This window comes from Micromesistius poutassou, assembly GCF_964030765.1.
Source record: "Micromesistius poutassou genome assembly, chromosome: 3".
Classification (NCBI taxonomy): Eukaryota; Metazoa; Chordata; class Actinopteri; order Gadiformes; family Gadidae; genus Micromesistius; species Micromesistius poutassou.
The window spans coordinates 20,952,383-20,970,576 of NC_140273.1; the positions used below are offsets into that span (position 1 = coordinate 20,952,383).

The 18,194-nt window shown below is 48.5% G+C and overlaps 1 protein-coding gene across 1 annotated transcript in view; it reads left to right on the forward strand.

Moving 5' to 3' along the window:
- stx8 (syntaxin 8) overlaps positions 1-17,392 on the forward strand; it is a 41,484-nt gene extending 24,092 nt beyond the window's left edge. Inside the window, exons 7-8 of the mRNA XM_084465494.1 lie at positions 7,423-7,524; positions 16,004-17,392. Coding sequence (XP_084321620.1) covers positions 7,423-7,524; positions 16,004-16,068 — 167 coding nt within the window. The 3' untranslated portion in view covers positions 16,069-17,392. The remainder of the gene's footprint in view (positions 1-7,422; positions 7,525-16,003) is intronic.
- The last annotated feature ends 802 nt before the right edge of the window (positions 17,393-18,194 follow it).

An 18,194-nucleotide genomic window follows, 5' to 3' on the forward strand; every position in this document is an offset into this window, starting at 1 on the left:
GGTTGTGTCATAACTCACGTCAGCTCGTGACTGATGCGCGGATGACGTCTTGGCAATGCGGACACGCATGCATGTGCTAGGCTATCAATTGTTCTGCCCTCTCCCCCTCGCTGAAAACACAAGGGAGATCGCTTTGAACTGACAAGAGAAGAACAAATTTGTCAATAGTTCACGATCGTCCGTTCTCCATTTTAACAAACAATCGAAACTGACTGGGAATGGAAAAAACCTGCTCCCTCCCTCGGATCCCCGCTGGATTGTGAGAGGCCTCACACTCCTTGTGGGGTTAGGGTTGGGGTGCGTGTGGTGCGGAGGATCGGGGGGGGGGGGAGGGTGAGTAAGTGGTCTTTAGAAGGAGGGGCCGTGACTTGGCGGGGTATACAGCTCTCTGCTACGCTAAGACATCACTCCAACATTTCTTCACCTGCTAGCAGGCGTCGATAAGTCGGGATTTGCTCCCCGCAGCCGGGTTTAGGACGCGGCGGCGCGTGTGATTGACGCGAGCGGTTAATAGACGGCTGCAGAGTGTGTGCTGCTCACGGTTTCGTCCTGTTAACAGTGTGCATAGCCTCATGCCGTCGTGATCCACAGGGATTTGCTCTGGTTCCCCTCGGGGGCCCGTTCCACGCTCAGTGCCTCGTCGCCCGTCTCGCCGCTTGGCGTTTGTCATCTGGCGCTGATGGCGTTCACTTGTTTGGCGGCCGTGGCCTCGGGTCGGCGTATGCGAGGTGTGTGAGGTGGTGGGAGCCTCATGCTGTTGTCGTTGCGCACACACACACACACACACACACACACTATTGTCAGACAGTTGACACTACACAATCTAATATCGACACAGGCCAAGCTCAAAGAGGTTAGCTATCCACGGTCCCACGGCGGTATTTAAACGCCGACCGTCAGGCCGTCACGTCGGGTGTAAACAGAGGGCTTGGTTTCCCCGTTGCTGGCTCGCAGCGAGCGGCTGTTTGTCTTCCTCTCCTCCCTCCCTCCTGTTAGGTGTCCGTTTGTTCTTGGACGATTTTTCCTTGCATTGTGTGTGTTTTCATTTTTCATTTCTTTCAAGTTTTTATTCAAGTTTCAAGTTTTTCTTCCTCCAATCGCACTTGGAGAAATAAATGGTTTTGTCAAAAACCTTTTATGTCAAGAGTTCTTTCTTTCTTTCTGTCCTGGCGGCGGTTTGTGCGTTGGGCAGCGCGCTCACTTCATAAAGTGGTTAAACCTTGAGGTTTGGATCGACGGCCCCCACTAATGGTCACTCCCCGCAGACCCCTCTTGGGTGCGTTTGTTTACAATGAACGGCCAGGCGGCAGAGAGAGAAAAAAAACCCGGCAGAAAAGTTGTCAGAAAATCGTCCAAGTTCTTGTAAATACCATAATTGCCCTGCTTTGAATCATCATGCTGTATGCCTCCCCGTGTGTGTGAGTGTGTGTGAGTGTGTGTTGGTGGTGGTGGGAGTGGGTGTGTGTGTGTGTGTGTGTGTGTGTGATGGTGGCGGCGGGGGTGTGTGTGTGTGTGTGTGTGTGTGTGTGTGTGTGTGTGTGTGTGTGTGTGTGTGTGTGTGTGTGTATTTTGGTTGGCAACTTACTGCTAGCCTCTAAACACAGTCAGACACACCAGTGCCAATTGGTAACAGTTGTGGGAAGCACACCCCCCTGCAGCACCACTGGGGACACTGGTCTCCCTCTCTCCCTCTCTGTCTCTCTGACTCTCACTCTCTCGCTCTCTCGTTCTCTATCTCTCTCTGGATCTCTCTCTCTCTCTCTCTCTCTCTCTGCCCTAGAATAACACATAGTTAATACTAAACAGAGATAAATACAGCAAAATAACACACATAGTTAATGCTTAAGTAGAATAGCCCACAGAGTTTATACTACAGCAGAATAACACAGAGTTAATACTACAGCAGACTAACACACACAGTTTATACTACAGCAGACTAACTACAGGGTTTATACTACAGTCGAATAACAGAGGTAATACTACAGCAGAATATCACAGCACATACTGCTGGAGCTCTGGTTTCACTGCGCATACTGCTACACATACACACAGGCAAACACTTGCATACATACATACACACACACACACGCATTACACACAAACACACAAACATTCTAATGCACACACACAAACACAAAAATCACACACACATGCTCAGAAACACACACATACAACCACCCACGCAAAAGCACACAAATGCACGCACGCACGCATTCATAAAAGAGTTAGTAAGAGTTATTACACCCACTGCTGCATGAACACACACGGAAAGTCACACAATCACTGCGAGTATCCACACCAACAGACCCCAAACCGACGCGGCCCCGTGTGTGCGTGAGTCAGCAGCGTCTCCGGCAGTTTGGAGCGGATGCAAATGCAGAGCGGAGCAATTTAGGAATTAGAATTTAAACCATGCGACCCAACGCCGCTGCATTCCAGTCCTCTGCATCTGAGCCGTGTCTGCATCGCTTTGCTCTGAGGCTGTGTGATATCATGTCTGGCTCCCTATGCTGCTGCTCCACGCCGTGTGGTCCATAGTGTGTAGAAGAAAGGACATCGGTAGTACACACATAGTGTTGGATTGATCCTGTGATTGAAGCCTTGACCAGCAACATATTATCTAAGACTACATGTCGTCCACTATCTGTCATGTTCATTTGCTCCTCTGTCCTTGTTCCCAGAGGGATTCCTCGACCCTTCTGATAGCGGTTCTTTAGCGTTTAAATGGGTTACTTTCCTCATTTCAAGAAGTAATTGTCAGGTAACTAGATATGGCTGCAACAGATACAATTAGTTAAGTGGTTGGTATGCTGCTAACAACAAGCAGAGTCCTGTTTTGTAGCAAAATATAAGTGCTCCAAATGTTCCTGTTTTGTAGCAAATATAAGTGCTACAAAAGTATCACCATAACGTGCACAGCTCTACCATGGTAATACTGCTGCAGCTAAACAAACCTAAAAGTTGTAGGAACTCATACACGCTGTATGTATTTAGGTCCAGTGTTCTGGAATAATCCATATTGCAGTCAAATGTGGGGGGTCATTCAATCCTTCCAAAGCAACCAAGGATACATACTCAGCTCCTTGTTACATTTGAGTTCCCCCAGGCTCGCTGCTCTTCCCAACGCCGGCCCAACACACACCTTTCTCCGTTACTCTTTATACCCTGGTCTGAACCCGAGCTGTTGCCGAGGGATGCCAGTCGCTGGGTGCAAATGGGCCGACCTCGGCTGAGGGCTGATTGCACGTAGGGCTGTACCGGTTACAGGCTAATGTGACGGACCAGCGGACCAACAAAGCAGACATCATCTGTATCCTATTGGTCGCTGTGCTCTCCGGTCTGACCTGCATTTGCATAGAGCTAAACCTTTCTCTGTAAAAGGCTGGTCTGTGATAACAAGAGAAGCAGTGCAGCGTTCGGTGTTCTTCTGAAAAGCAGGGCTGGTCGCAACATGTTATTTACATATGATGTTTCTAAAACACGTAAAACATGTCGTAATGGACACCTGGATACATGGCTTATCAGATCGCCGTGCTGCACGCAGTTCACAACGTGATGTCTTTATTGTAATGAAGTATATTTCAGTTGTTGTGGGTTTCACACCACATCACTGATCGGTGACAGGGGGTCACCGATGTGTCACGAGGGGGCGTTACAAAATGTGTCACGAGGGGGAACCCCCAACCAGTCTGTCTCAAAAAGGACCATTAGGAGAAGAAGAAGAAGCTAGTCATCCAAGTTGTTGGTGCGCTCATTTGCAGCGAAGAAAAAAAAATCTATATATATAGACACATATACACACGTACACTAGAGCATGGAATCCAGACCCGGCCCGTTGGGTACCGTCGGGCCGGGTTGGGATACTTAGAAATGATGCTCGGGTTGGGGTTGGGCTCGACCGCTGGCGTTGCTTTTGTGTTAATTTTACTTTGCTTGGGACCATTTGAATTTCATAGGCTGCCTGTCCTACAGAACCTCAGAACCTCTTGTGCCATTTTGTGGAATTTGTCGTTATCGTGGCCTTTTTTGTGAAGTCCAATTGGTTATTATTCTGCACAACAAGCGCGCATTAACAGCGAGCACAAGAGTGCTCACTGTTAACGCGTGCCTTTCAGTTGGTTAATAAAGGCGTGCTTTCTTACATACAAACGTAAACGTAACATTAGCATGAGAAAAAATTGACTTTAACTGTGTCGGGCTCGGGTCTGGCTTGGTTACTTCTCTGTCGGACGCGGGCCGGGCTCTGACAGAAAAATGCGGCCTGTTCTGTGCCCTAATGTACACGCAGTCACGCCTTTCTCCGAGCCGTGTTTGCTGATGATCTGTTAAAGGTCTTACGGCTCCTCCTGGCTCTCCTGTCGCCCATGTCTTGCGCTCTCATTGGCTGTAGGGCATCGAGGCTGTCATTGCCAACACATCTTTAACACTGCAGGATTCAGACTCCCCACCAGGTCCAGATGGTTAACCTGCTTGATATCTATAGGGCCTCTCTTACTGTAAGCGAGTGGGAGATCGGTATTAGATTGTGTAGTGTCATTCAAGGTGTACCGAGGGAACATCTACGTGGGTGTGGGTGTGTGTGACACGGTTCCAGGTTTATGGTTAGTGTTTTGTTTTTTAGTCCACGGTTATCTTAGGTTATTAGGAACTACATGTTAGCTGCTTCCGCCAGTGCTTCACAAACAGGCGGACTCGTGGCTGGACTTTACACTGACTTTAGGCCTCAACACCACGGAGTAGCTGGACATGTGAAGAGCCCCGAGAGCCTGGTGCTCACACTCACCAACACGCACACACACACACACACACACACATAGAAAACCCCATTTTGTGTTTAATCAAGACACCTGCTCAAGATTTTGAAACTGTCCATTGTGAGATTGTGATGGATTCATCTTTCCATCAGTGTCCTGCTTGTCAGTTGCAGGGCAGCGCAAGGCCAAGCAGAACAAATAATCACTGTGTGACTCTGAGTTTGTGTGTGTGTGTGTGTGTTTGCTTGTATGTGTGCGTGTGTGTGTGCGTGTGTGTGTGTGTGTATGCCTGCGTTTACAACGCTGCCTTCTCCCACGTCGCTGCTTCGGCGGTGTATCCAGTGTAATAGCGTTTTAAATAAACAGCGCTAGCCTGAAACAGGGCCGGCATTGTGATGTGGATGACAGACCGATCTCAGGCCGAGGCCAGCAGCTGTCTCCCGTGGCAGCAGAGGGTAACAATAGGAAATTGGGAATTATGACGAGAGCGCGAGCGCCATGTCTCGTTAGCGAGCGGCGGCCGGCGCCGGGGGGCGAAGCCAGTCTGCTCACTTTGAGTGTGAAAGCAGTTAGCGGCAACGCTAGTGTACCGCGGCGGAGGGGCAGCGGTCTCCCAGTAACGCGGCGCTGAGGATCCAAGCGATGACACGCCGCCTTATCTCAGTGGCAGGAAGGAGTCGGCGCTCCGGCAGATCCCAGACTTCCTGCCGTGACCAGGACGACCACCTTGCCGCCCCCCCCCCCCCCACCCTTTGCCCTGCCGGCAAAACGGAAGAGTCGCTTCCTCCGTGAAATCGCTGCCTGATGAAGCCGGCGATGCTGATGATGTTGTGGATGTCTCGGGAGACTCCGATTTCCCCCCCCCCCGCCCCCGTACCTCTCTCTCCTCCTCTCCCCCTGACACCGCTTCCTCTCCCTGCCTCCAATTATCCATAGCTGCTTAATCAGCGGCACGTCAGCGCGGAGCCGGCCCCCGCTGTCAGCCCGCTGATGGGGCTGACGTTCAGAGATGTGCTCTCCCCTCAGACTCCCCAGGCAGCGACCTGTTCTTGGGGAGGGGAGCGGAACAAGACAAATGCCAGGGATGACCTCGGGACGACGAGCCCTGGGAATAGGGCCGGCCTGACGTCGGCTTGTTCCAACGGGAGAGGAAAGAGAAGCTCTCAAAGCGCGTGATGGAGGGATTCTGAAAACATCCCCCCGAAGAGTCCTCTGGTCACGGCGTGGCCAGTGAAAGGCCTCTCCCCGCTGAACAGAAGGGCTTGTTTGGGTTGGCGCTCGGCCGCACTGGGATCCGTGATGACTGTGGCTTCCTGTACCTGTTAAACAAGTCATTCACACACTTTTTTATACCAAAGCCCTCTGTTTTTTTTGTCTCTTGTGCTGGTTTTATGTGGTGCCTGACTCACCCCCTCACTCACCCTCCAACCACGTCTCCTTTTTTCCTGCTGGAGTGGCTGCCGTGCCTCTTTTTATTATTCTGGAAGGCTGCTGGACAGGACCAGTCAACAACTGCGCCACCAGGCTTGCAGATCGACGGACACAAATAACAAAGACTAAACGCTCAATTTAGTTGGGTTTCGTAATGTACAACAACAACCCTAATATATAACAGAAGTAATGAGCCGTGCTGTTTTGACAGTTTTTTACTCGTGTGTATATTTCTTGCAGTGTGTGTCATATTGGGTGGGTGTTGTGTAAGTCTGTTCCTTTCTCCACATGCTCTCTTAACTATCACACACACACACACACACACACACACACACACACACACACACACACACACACACACACTCTTTGTGAGTGTGCTGTTCTGAAATGGGCCTCCGCTGGCTCTCGGTCACATATTACATTTGAAAGCTGATCACCCATTTAAGCCCATCGATGCTTTAATCTGTCTCGGGTTCCACTGTGATTCACCATGACGTTACATCTACCAACGTCCAACACAGGCTGACTAATGAGAGTCGAAATAAGTGGTTTGGATGCCAAGGCTCAAGACCTCCACAATCTGGAAAGATCTCGGCAGTTATCTGTTCTGGAGTTGTCCTGTCGACACATCGGCTGCACATGACATTCCATAGGGCTGGGAAGCCTTATGGAAGTCCAACCACCACCCAAACTGAAGTTCTCTCTCCCACACGCACGCGCACACGCACACGCACACGCACACACACACACACACACACACACACACACACACACACACACACATCCTCTCCTAGTCCCAGTGAAGGACTTTCACTCCCCAGTGTCTGGCCCTGGTACTTGGCGGGCATTATGAAGGAACGTATGGGGACCTGATTAGATCCAGAATCAATGGAGGAAGCGGTGAAGCCATGTGAACGGGAGATGAGTGTTTCCAGAGGGCCAGGGCCCTATCTCTCGTGTGGCCGGCCGGCGCTGTTCTGATCCTGTTGTTCCCTGATGTCATTTCCTTTCAGAGGAAGCGTCTTCTCCGGTTTTATATGCCCTCGCTCTTATTGGGAGGTCTTTAATGTAATGAGAAGAAGAGGGGTGTTTATTTATACAGTCTGCGAGTTTAGGAAATGGCTGATAATCGCAAAAATGGCATTGTATAATTGAACATAACCTTGATGTGTGCCAACTAAATGATATAGATATATAGAAACTGATCTCTTGCGCTCTCTCTCTCTCTCTCTCTCAGATATCATTGATGACCTCTCCCATTTGGTGGATAAGACTGACGACCGGATCCGCAATGAGACGCGAAGGGTGAAGCTGGTGGAGACCAAGTCTGCGTCTTGTGGTGAGCTGTCCTCATGAGACCTAGTGCTACCTGCAGTGTATAGGGCCAGACTGTAGGTAACATTACCAGTAGGAACGGTTTAGCAGTTTTCTACTGAACATCATTTCTAAAGAGAGTACTTCATAGACCAATTGGCAACTTTGGAAAACAAATGTGTAAATATGACTTAAGTGTGAGACACACACACACACACACACACACACACACACACACACACACACACACACACACACACACACACACACACACTACATTTGAATGTAAAAAATCAGTCGAAAATGTGAACATTAGATACAAATATTTGTATATGTATTATATATTACACATTCAAGGTCCCTGGCATAAAAATCCACATGAACGCAGGTTTTTTAATACATTTGTAATGTTGAGGATAACCCCAATGCAAAATGCCTTGCAAGATGGCCCCCTAAAACACAAGATTTGAGGCAGTCAAAATATTATTATGTTTTACCATATTTAGCGTTGCCATCGTGGCTAACATTGGCATTGTGAATAGCGATCAAATGGATGCTGCATTAATTAATAACATTTAGCATACATGGTGACAAAGATGTAATGCTTGTTCTTATGATATGGAAAAAATCTGATGTGACTGACGCTAAATTTTGCTAAACAAAGCCCCCCTTTCTACCATTTTACCTCGCCTCCCTAACATTTTCGAATGAGAGAAAATGTCGAGATTGTTAATTCTACAGGGTTCAAATCGTACACAGATGATTATTGAGAAAAAAATATATACTTTTGATGGTTAACCATGAAAGATAACCAATGGCAATGACCTTTTTAATAAAGTAAATAAATAACACAGCAGCATCTAGCATAATCGAGAAATCTCTCTCATCCCCAATCTATAGTCATGAGCAAGACCATCTGCCGCCCGGTGGCACGTTGAGGGCTGCCCCGTGGCCCTCAGTGCCGCTCCCTGCTCCGCGGGGCTGCAGCAGGGCAGCGGTGATGGTGGCGAGCGCTGTTGGCACGGAGGGCTGGGCTGAATAATGGCACGGCCCCTCTCCCTCACGCCCGCTAACATGGCTCTTTTGGCTTCCAGACGGGTCCTCTCGTGCTAGATACGCCAATCATCCCCGCCACCCCCCACCGGGACTTCTCAGGGTTTCTTTAAGAAACCCACACCACCCTGCACTGCCCCGCCCCCCCCACCCCCAACCTGACATCCATTTTAAAGACCCTATGAAAGCTGTAAGTCGGGCCTTAAGTCAAGGCCTCGCAGCTCCCCGCTCAGATCCAGACTTTGATGGAGTTGCTTTGAGTCCACTATAAAAAGACTTGGTAAAGGATCGGCCCTCCCTCTGCGGTGCCCCTTGATTGTTTAACTGCTGTTTGGTCGTCTCCTCTCTCTCATGTCAACAGGCATGGCTCTGGGGTAAAGAAAAGGGGGGGGATCTGCCGCGAGTGGCCGCTTGATTGACTCGAGCAGATCATGGAATGCCGCAGGGGTCTGGTCCTTTGGCCAAAGCCACGGCTCCTCCTGGCTGTTGGAACGCCCAGTCACAGGGCTCTGGAGACAGGTCTGCATTGTTGCGCCTGGCGACGCCCGGCCAACAGGCAGCCGGGGACCGGGGCGCTGGGGACAGAGCGAGGGTCAGGCCCCAGAATGCTTCACTCTGTGGGCCGTATCTCCATGGTGCCGAGCGTGGGTTTGTTTGAGGATCCCAGAGCTCGGTGTTTAAGCACACATTGTGGTTCCATCAGGATTCTCTCCTTTTGTTTTGTTTGGCTTGTTGTTTGTCTTTCTTTCTTCCCCCCCGCCACCCTCCCCATCTCCCACTTTTCACCCACATTCTGTGTTCATGGTATGCAGTGGAGTCGGTGGTATACATTTGGGTGTGTGTGCAGGCAGGAGTCAATGAATTAGTGTGTAGGTGTGCATGGAGGACTGGTGTTTTGTGTAAGTATGCTTGTGTGTGTGACTGTACCTGTTTATGTTTGGGAGCATGGTTCTGTGCTTGTGTGTGTATTTCTGTGCATTTGTGCATGAATGTATGTTTTGTATGTGTGATGTGCACATTTCTGTGTCTGGGTTTTTTGTGTTCAAGGGAATTTCTCCGTTCCCTAAGATCTTCCCCAGTGTGACCTTTGCTCTTTTCTTTCATTTTCCCCCGCTTTTTTTTTTCCATTCCTCGCTGTCATCCCCCTGCTCTCTGCTGTGTGTGTTTGACACTTGTCTTTGTGCAGAGGAATTGAAAATACAACATGCCACAAATCTCTTGGAGGGCTTCCTCTCTTTCTTCATGGCAGAGTGATTACAAGGCCTGGGCTTTAAGGCTCTTTATTTATTTTCCAGACCTCTGTTCATGCAACGCCGCCGTTTGGTGTTTTGTCTCCTGGGGGAGAGACGCTACAGATGGGTGCGGCCGTCTCTGACAGGACTGGACATACTTTGAATAGCTTCTGGGTAGCATTCTCCTCAGCGGACGTGCATCCCGGTCGTCAAGTGGCTACATGTGGAGCGCAGGGAGAAGATTCAGATCGGGCTGTCACATACGGGCAGAGGAAAATCTGATGTGTGTCGATGAATGTAACGTTTTGGTGCACAGAGTGACATTTTGAAACGTAGATATTAATTAACGACTGTCATATTAGGTGAGTAATAACAATAGTTGCAGCAACCCCAATAGGAAATCAAATAATGCAAGTCTTGATACAAAAAAGCCTGCACAAGGTATTTGAATGGGCAAAGAGGATGGATTGTGGACTCCTACTCCTCTCCTCGTAAAACACATCAACATAGTCCCTGTGACATTCTGATCCTGACCAATGTCAGGGGAGAACACATACTGTCACGTGGAACCAAGAAAGCGTAAGTAAAGCCATCTGTCGATGGTATGCACGCTGCTTTTGGATCAGATTAAGCTCTAATGAGGCTGTTCCACACTCAGGGTATTGGAATGAAAATATAACATCACTTTGCATGCATTGAGACCTTCTTGGAAAATGTTTGAGTAAACTACCCGTTCGCTGTCTATACACACGTTAATTCAGCTTTACGAGTAGAAAAAGTGCCTAGTGTTTGGAGTTGGTTTGATCGTCGTGCAGATATTTAGCGCTGTTTGTGTCCATTCTAGATTAACCCCACGGGATTCATCCCAAAGTTTTTTCGTTAACCCTTGATCCCAAAGCTAGACACTCCAATCTGTCACTTAAGAGAGCTAAGCCTCTCTTGGAGCTCCTTCCAACTCCATTAGCTCATGTAAGTTGAAACTGAGGAGCAAAGTCATTGGTTTTGGTTGGATTCAAGCATGGGCTTAGTTCACAGCACCGAGCGCTGAGCGTTCTGCGGTGTGATTGGTCCAATTGGTGTGAGTTTCCCAGAGCTTAGGCCTTTCAGGAGGAAAGATCAGGGCCTCAGGAATCCCTCCTTGTTGTTCTGAGCTAATCCTCAGCCCTGTGGGTTCCACATCTCTAACACACTGAATCTCGCAGGTGGCACACATCTCAAGGAGGCTTGAACTGTTTGGACAAGAGGCCATGTCTCAGGCGACGGTGGATGAGGGTTAGTATCTGACAGTTTTCGGGGCTTAACTTAATTTTGGAAGATTAATTCATTGCATGTCATGTCAGGGTCTGGGGTCTATTCAGAAAGTCACGACCTTCAATGAAGAATAGCGTTAATATATGCAGGTTCAGTGTTGTAACTCTGCATGGTGACCCACTTCTCATACCAAACTTTATACACACCGTGGCGGGAAATTGGGACAATCATCATGGCTCACAGTCTTGAATAACTTTCTAAAAAATTCTACTCGATTAGCCGGAGCCAAACGGGGGGGGGGCGCCAGTGTAACCTTATTAACGTTCAAATGTTGACACTCCGCCCCCCTGATCTCCCCTTCCTCCGTGTCAGAGGTCATGAGCGTCCTTTGTGGTCCGAACGCAGTCTGTGAACCATAAGCACAATGCCCTGGCGAGGGCCGCCTGCGGTAATGGGACGGTCTGGGTGGGTTGGCCCAGGAGCCTCACCTCGGCCCCCCCCCCTACCCTCCTCTGGCCAATTATTCCATCTGGCTGCGATTTGTCCCGAGCAAAGTGTCGGAGACTGGGACCGGGATGCGACGGAGCCGGTCCCTGGTCTGCGGGGCTCCTGGGTGGTCAGTCTGAGGGGGCTGACGCCCTCCAGCCCCGCCCCCCCCCCCCCCCCCCCCCCCCCCCCCCCCCCGCGGCATCAGTGACACCACCAGGCACTAATCTATTTGGCAAGCAAACGCCATCGTTGTCATTAGTCTCCTCAGGGGCCTTTGGGGGGTCAGGGGGGCTTATTTGGTTACTTGGTCAGACGGTGACAGTCAAAAGAGAGAGGGGAGGGCGAGGGTCAGCGGGATTCCACTGATGTTGTTCCATTAGGCGTTGTTATGTGACAGGAGAGGGGCTGAAAGGCCCGCCACCGCATCACATGTGTGTCTGCGTGGGTGTGTATGTGTGTGTGTGTCCTCTCTAAGTTAGACAGCTCTTCAAATTGAGCTGTTGACGACTGTTTGGCGAGGCTTGAAAGTTTGATATCTCAATCTTCAGCCGACCGTCCGTTCCCATGTTCACGCCGAATCCTGCTGTACATTTTGTTTTCTTTTGCGAATGTGGATTGGCTGAGTATTTAAAGGGTCATCCTCTATTTGAGCGAATCTTTCCAGTTCGGACCTTTACATCAGACTCACATCTGCAAGGGATTAAGAGAAGAGGTTGTATCCGGAGAATTCCTGTTTGAATCTTCTCATAAAAAGATCTGTTTGAAGTTTTTCATCATTGTTGTACCGCACCACATATTGTATATCTGCGTTGCATTAAATACACGGAATACAAACTATGACCAAATACCAATATTCTGTAGCCCTCCTTACCAATGGAGCCTGTAGGGAGACAGAAAGGGAAGAAGATGAACAATAAATATAAGATGAGGTGGACCCAGCCCCACGCTACACCGAGGCAACCCTCCAGAGGGGCCCCAACTTAATAACAGCTTTGTGTTGACAGCACCAACGACATCATGTTGTATGAAGTCATCTCTCCGCTGCAGGACCACAGGGATCCACCGCAGAGGAGATACTCTGGGAATGCAGGAATTGACCCTTTGAGGAAGTCCTTTGTTATTTGGTGATCACATACACTGACCACACAGCCTAGGTCAGTCTGTTGCAGGGAAGAGGAGGCTGAGCACGGTCTAGTCTGCTGGACTTGTGCATGGGGTGAATTCTGCTAACGATCATGGAAACAACGGCATGATCACAGGATGGACAAGAAACAAACAAGGACTTTATCACCTCTCTCCGCCCCTTTTTTGAGGCACAATAATGACATTGTTCAATGGATGTAGTGGGAAGGGGCTGCACTGCCGTCCTGCTGGTGGTTTTGCCACTATACCGTCGTAGAGCCATGCAGAAGGCAGCCCAATAGCTCAGCCCCCTTTTTACACAGTTCACACTACCGAGCTCACTCAATCAGTATCCTATATATGGGGATCAAACGTGCAAGCAGCCGGCTTTTCTGGGTGGCATGGCAGCACACATGGGAGGAAAGTCCCAGTGACGGGATGGGGAACGTTTCAATCAGCTCAAGTGAAACTATGAGCACTCGCATGCTCGGAAAATTAGGAGCGCGCCCATGCTCTGGTGCGGTGTGTGTTTGCGGTCCCCACACACACACGGTACCAGATGAAAGACCTCCACATCTTGGCTCGGGTTAATCTTTACGATTCACATGACCCGCCCACCTCCCCACCCCCGCCCTCGCCGGCGCTATCACCTTGGACTTTTCAAATGTGGACCAGCTGTGGCGAAGCCTCATGGTGTATGGCATGGCACGTGATATATCATGTTAGCGTACGCAACGCACTCACTAGGAGACGACGGTTACCTTGAATTCTGCCCAGTTGGAGGAAAAAAAGAAAATATATCCTTGTCCAGGATCAAAAAATGACTTGGCACCTACCCCCCTCGCTTTCTCTCACTCTCGCTCTCTACCTCTCTCGCTCTCTCGCTCACTCTCTCTCTCTCTGGCACACCTACCCCTTTGCACTCTCTATCTCTCCCTCCCTCTGTCATCTTGGCTTCGTTCACACTGCGAGCCTTAGGGCTCGTGTCCAAATAGTGTTTTTTTTTCCTGGCAGTAGAAGGCTGGCAGGCTGGGATGAGGCGCTGGTTGGGTCAGAGAAGAGGGATCACCTATCACCAACCACTGCACGGGTTCACCTATCACCCCACGGGTTCACCTATCACCACACGGGTTCACCTATCACCAACCACTGCACGGGTTCACCTATCACCAACCACTGCACGGGTTCACCTATCACCAACCACTGCACGGGTTCACCTATCACCTCACGGGTTCACCTATCACCACACGGGTTCACCTATCACCAACCACTGCACGGGTTCACCTATCACCCCACGGGTTCACCTATCACCCCACGGGTTCACCTATCACCACACGGGTTCACCTATCACCTCACGGGTTCACCTATCACCACACAGGTTCACCTATCACCAACCACTGCACGGGTTCACCTATCACCCCACGGGTTCACCTATCACCTCACGGGTTCACCTATCACCAACCACTGCACGGGTTCACCTATCACCCCACGGGTTCACCTATCACCCCACGGGTTCACCTATCACCCCACGGGTTCACCTATCACCTCACGGGTTCACCTATCACCACACGGGTTCACCTATCACCAACCACTGCACGGGTTCACCTATCACCAACCGCCGTTACGTAGTTTCCTTTTTGTGATCTTAACTTTATACCTACAGCAAGAACACCATTTTCTTGGTGACGAGAGTGACGAGTCCCTCCCCACCACGCCGGCGCCGCTCTGAACACTGAGATGTTCTCAACTGGGAGCGGCTGCTCAGGAACAGCGCAGCGCTCTTGTAAAAGGCGCTGGGGGCGGTGTTCTGTCTTAAGGCGGCTGGCATTCGCGGCCTCATACGCTCTCTCCTCGCTGGGAACCGTTGAATAAAGACGCTGGCGCTCGCATCGCGACGCTGTGCGGGCGCGGGCTCAGTGCTCCATTTTGATTTCTTTGCTCAGATCCAATTTATATTGAACAGCCAACGTTTGGCTGTTCAATACCAATAACAAAGACGTCACACGCAGGGAAATCACACGGAGGCCACTGAAGTCAGCGTTACGGTTTAATCCGTGCGTTGATGTGCACTAGTGTTGACACAGTGTGAACATTTGCTGACCGGTGTGTGTTATTTTCATCTACTGATCGTTTTTTCATTCCGACCCCTCTTCCATGTTTGTGTTCACCATGGCGATATAGACTGATGTAAAGAGGTAACAGTGAACCTGTATCTGAATCAGGACAACATATGTAAGCGGCCCAAATTAGAGTTGAAAAGATCCGGTTCCAAGGGTCTGAATTTGAATTTGGACAATTTTTGCTTGCAGTGTGAACGAGGCCTTTTTTTGTGAAGGCTGAATGATGTGTGTGTGTGTGTGTGTGTGTGTGTGTGTCAGGGTGAAGAAAGGGAGGTTGGGTGGATGGTGAGGGGGGGGGGGGGGTGGTTCCCAATAAAAACTGTAATATTTCAGGCCCCCCGGGGGCAGAGTGCTTTTGATGAAGTGCGAGCGAGCCTTCGCACATTTTGTCTGCTTCCATAGCACCGGTGGAAAACAATGATTATACTCAGGGGCCCGGAATCAGAACCACATGTCTATCACGGTGTGCGATCTGTGTCCACCGGGCCCTGGTGGCTGTCAGACTCATGTAGCCCGCATTAAGTCATCAGGGTGGGGGAGGGGTGCGTGATGGGAGGGAGGGAGCAGGCACTCGGCCTGGGGTTTAGATCAAGGGATTTAAAATCAGCAGAGAGCGGTGTGGGTTCCCCCTGCCATACCTTTCCCAAGTGGCCTCTCTCGGGTGCTCGGTGTTGCCCTCTGCTCTGCACTCACGCGGCTCGTTTCAAGTGACGAGGACCGAAACACGGATCAGAAGAGCAAATTAGTGACACTCTCACAGGCGTGAGATCATCCGGCGTCCTCTCAGGCCTTCTCGTTCTCCGGACTTCCAACTGCCTCAGAGGGCGACCGAACGCTACGATCACTCTGCCGAGCCCGCGCTCTCTGGTCACAAAAGTCTACGGTCTAAAGGTTGGTTTTTGGTTCCACGTCGACGCGACACAATGACCACACAGTCGCTTCGACGCAGTCGCAAACCTGTTTTGGTTCTACGTCGGCGTCCAACCATAACTTTAACCTTTACACATTTCTGATGTGTACTCACTTTGGTCCGAGGTTATATCATGTGCCAAACATTTTCTAAATCAATTCTACCCCATATCATGCATTTCCTTCCACATGTTCGTCCTTCTAATATGAACCAATCATATCAATAGGACGGCCTTGTGCTCCGTGGTGCCCCTCCCTCTCTCTCTCTGAGGGGGCTGGTGTTTGGTGTGGCTGCTGGCGTCTGACCTGTTCCTCTCCTTCCCTCCAGGCATGCTGGTGGTGATCGTCCTGCTCTTGATAGCCATCGTGGTGGTCGCCGTGTGGCCCGTCTAGTCTCCGGGCCCTTCATGGTGGAGCGGAGGGGATGGTGCCATTTCATCCTCAATGTTAAACCCAGGCAAACACACACACACACACACACACACACAGACACACACACGGACACACACACACAGACACAGACACAGATACACACACACTGAGACAGACACACACACACACACACACACACACACACATTCTTTGCCACTCCTGCTCTTTGTTCTCTGCAGTGAGGGGGCAGAGAACATGTCTGTACACACTGTAGTATTGTTAATATTTTGCTTTCCCTTTGTTTTTTAATGGTTGTTTTATGAATGCCTTTTGGTGAAAGAGCCGTGGTGACCAATGAACGGATGAGAGGAATGCGACAGAAGATGGTACTAGTGTGTATCCCCAGTATAGCAGGATATGCCAACATGCATCTATAGGGATTCAGCACATTTGGTACTGTAATTTCCGCATGCACCTGGAAGTTAGTTTTTGTTATATTCCCAGCGGGGGGCTGGTGTTGTCCCAGTGACAGGACCTCCCAGCGTTTTAACTACATAAGCTCACCTGTGTTACACACATGACAATAGTCTCTCTATCTCTCTCTCTCGGTCTCTGCCTCTCCCGCCCGCTATATTTACTCTGGTATCACTTTGGCTGCTGTAATGTTATCTTTGGCCGCTGGGGCTTTTCTAATGTTTATAGAAAAGTGTTGAGCCAAAACAAACTCTGTGGCCGTGCCACTAACACGCTTGTTTTCTCTCCATGTAAATCACTCAAACCCCAATGGACAGGTTGCATATAGGTGTAATTAATAAAACAAAACCAAAACATTTTCAGTTGCTTTTCTTAGCATATCTGTGACTCCCTAGTGTCTATGTTTTATTGAGGGTTATGAGCACGTTTAGGATTACATTTTGACCGAGTTCTGTTAGTGTTGGAGGTCATAATGAAGAGGCACCAGCTCAATTCTGACACAGTTCAGTTAGTTATGGGAGAAGATCATATCCATTCAGCAGAATATACAGATAATTGAGTGGTAATATTACCTAAAGTGGGCGTCACTAAGAAAGCCCATTGATGTCATGTGACCCAATAGTGAAACATATATTGACTTCCGTAATTAACAATTTCAACATGTTTTTTTTATTCAGAAAACAAATGTAAGACAAGGGCATGTTAATAATATTGAGTGTTTGCACTATAAACGGCAACTTTAATTTCCTTTTTACTTTTAATAATCCTTTTTTATGGTTTATATTGGTGAAAATCATGCTACTAAAACTTGTTGTTTCTGACTTTATTATTAAGATAATGTATTAATTATGAATCTGTGTACTAAAAACAAATCTTTTGTATCAACCAAATCAAAATAAACAATTATAAATGAATAAATGAATACTGTGTGGCATTCATTATATGTGTACATTCATAATATATATTTTGTTTGAACTCTGAAATCAATGTTTTTATAAACACTGTTGCAAATATATGACATGATAGATGACAGCGTTCCATGTTGGTATGAAAGTTGCAAAAGGAAGACCGCACAACTATTTCAACATAAGAGTTTATTTCAACAGAAAGTTTGAATTTAGTTCTACCAGGTTGGTGTGTTCAGTAGTGATTATATCCTTCTTGTACGGCAACTATCTAAACAACACAAATGAGTAAAAAAAATAATTATCACAAAAGAAAAGTTTAAAAAGACATAACAAAATCCACAATGTCTTGTGTCATTAAATATATTCATATATAATAACCATAATATATTAGTACACATCATAAACAGTAATTGCAATGGTGAGAGCTAAAGAGGTGCAATTCAAAGTATGCTTTGACGAGTGGAGTTTTAAACTTGTCCATGACATCCATCTAAAATGTACACCTACAGAGACGAACAAAAAGAGATTGGATTACAAATTACCATGTGCCTAAACATTTATTCTTTATATTTTCATATAACATTGGATGCTGGTAAATTGTAACAAAGTATGGATATCATAGTATACCAGAGAATACCAGCAAATTCATTAATGTTGAATGGCCAGAATTTTTTATAATTGGTAAATTAAAAACAAAACAATATCTCAGATTTATTAAATTTATTCTAAGTGTGCACTTTGAAAATATAACAAGACGCACCTGGT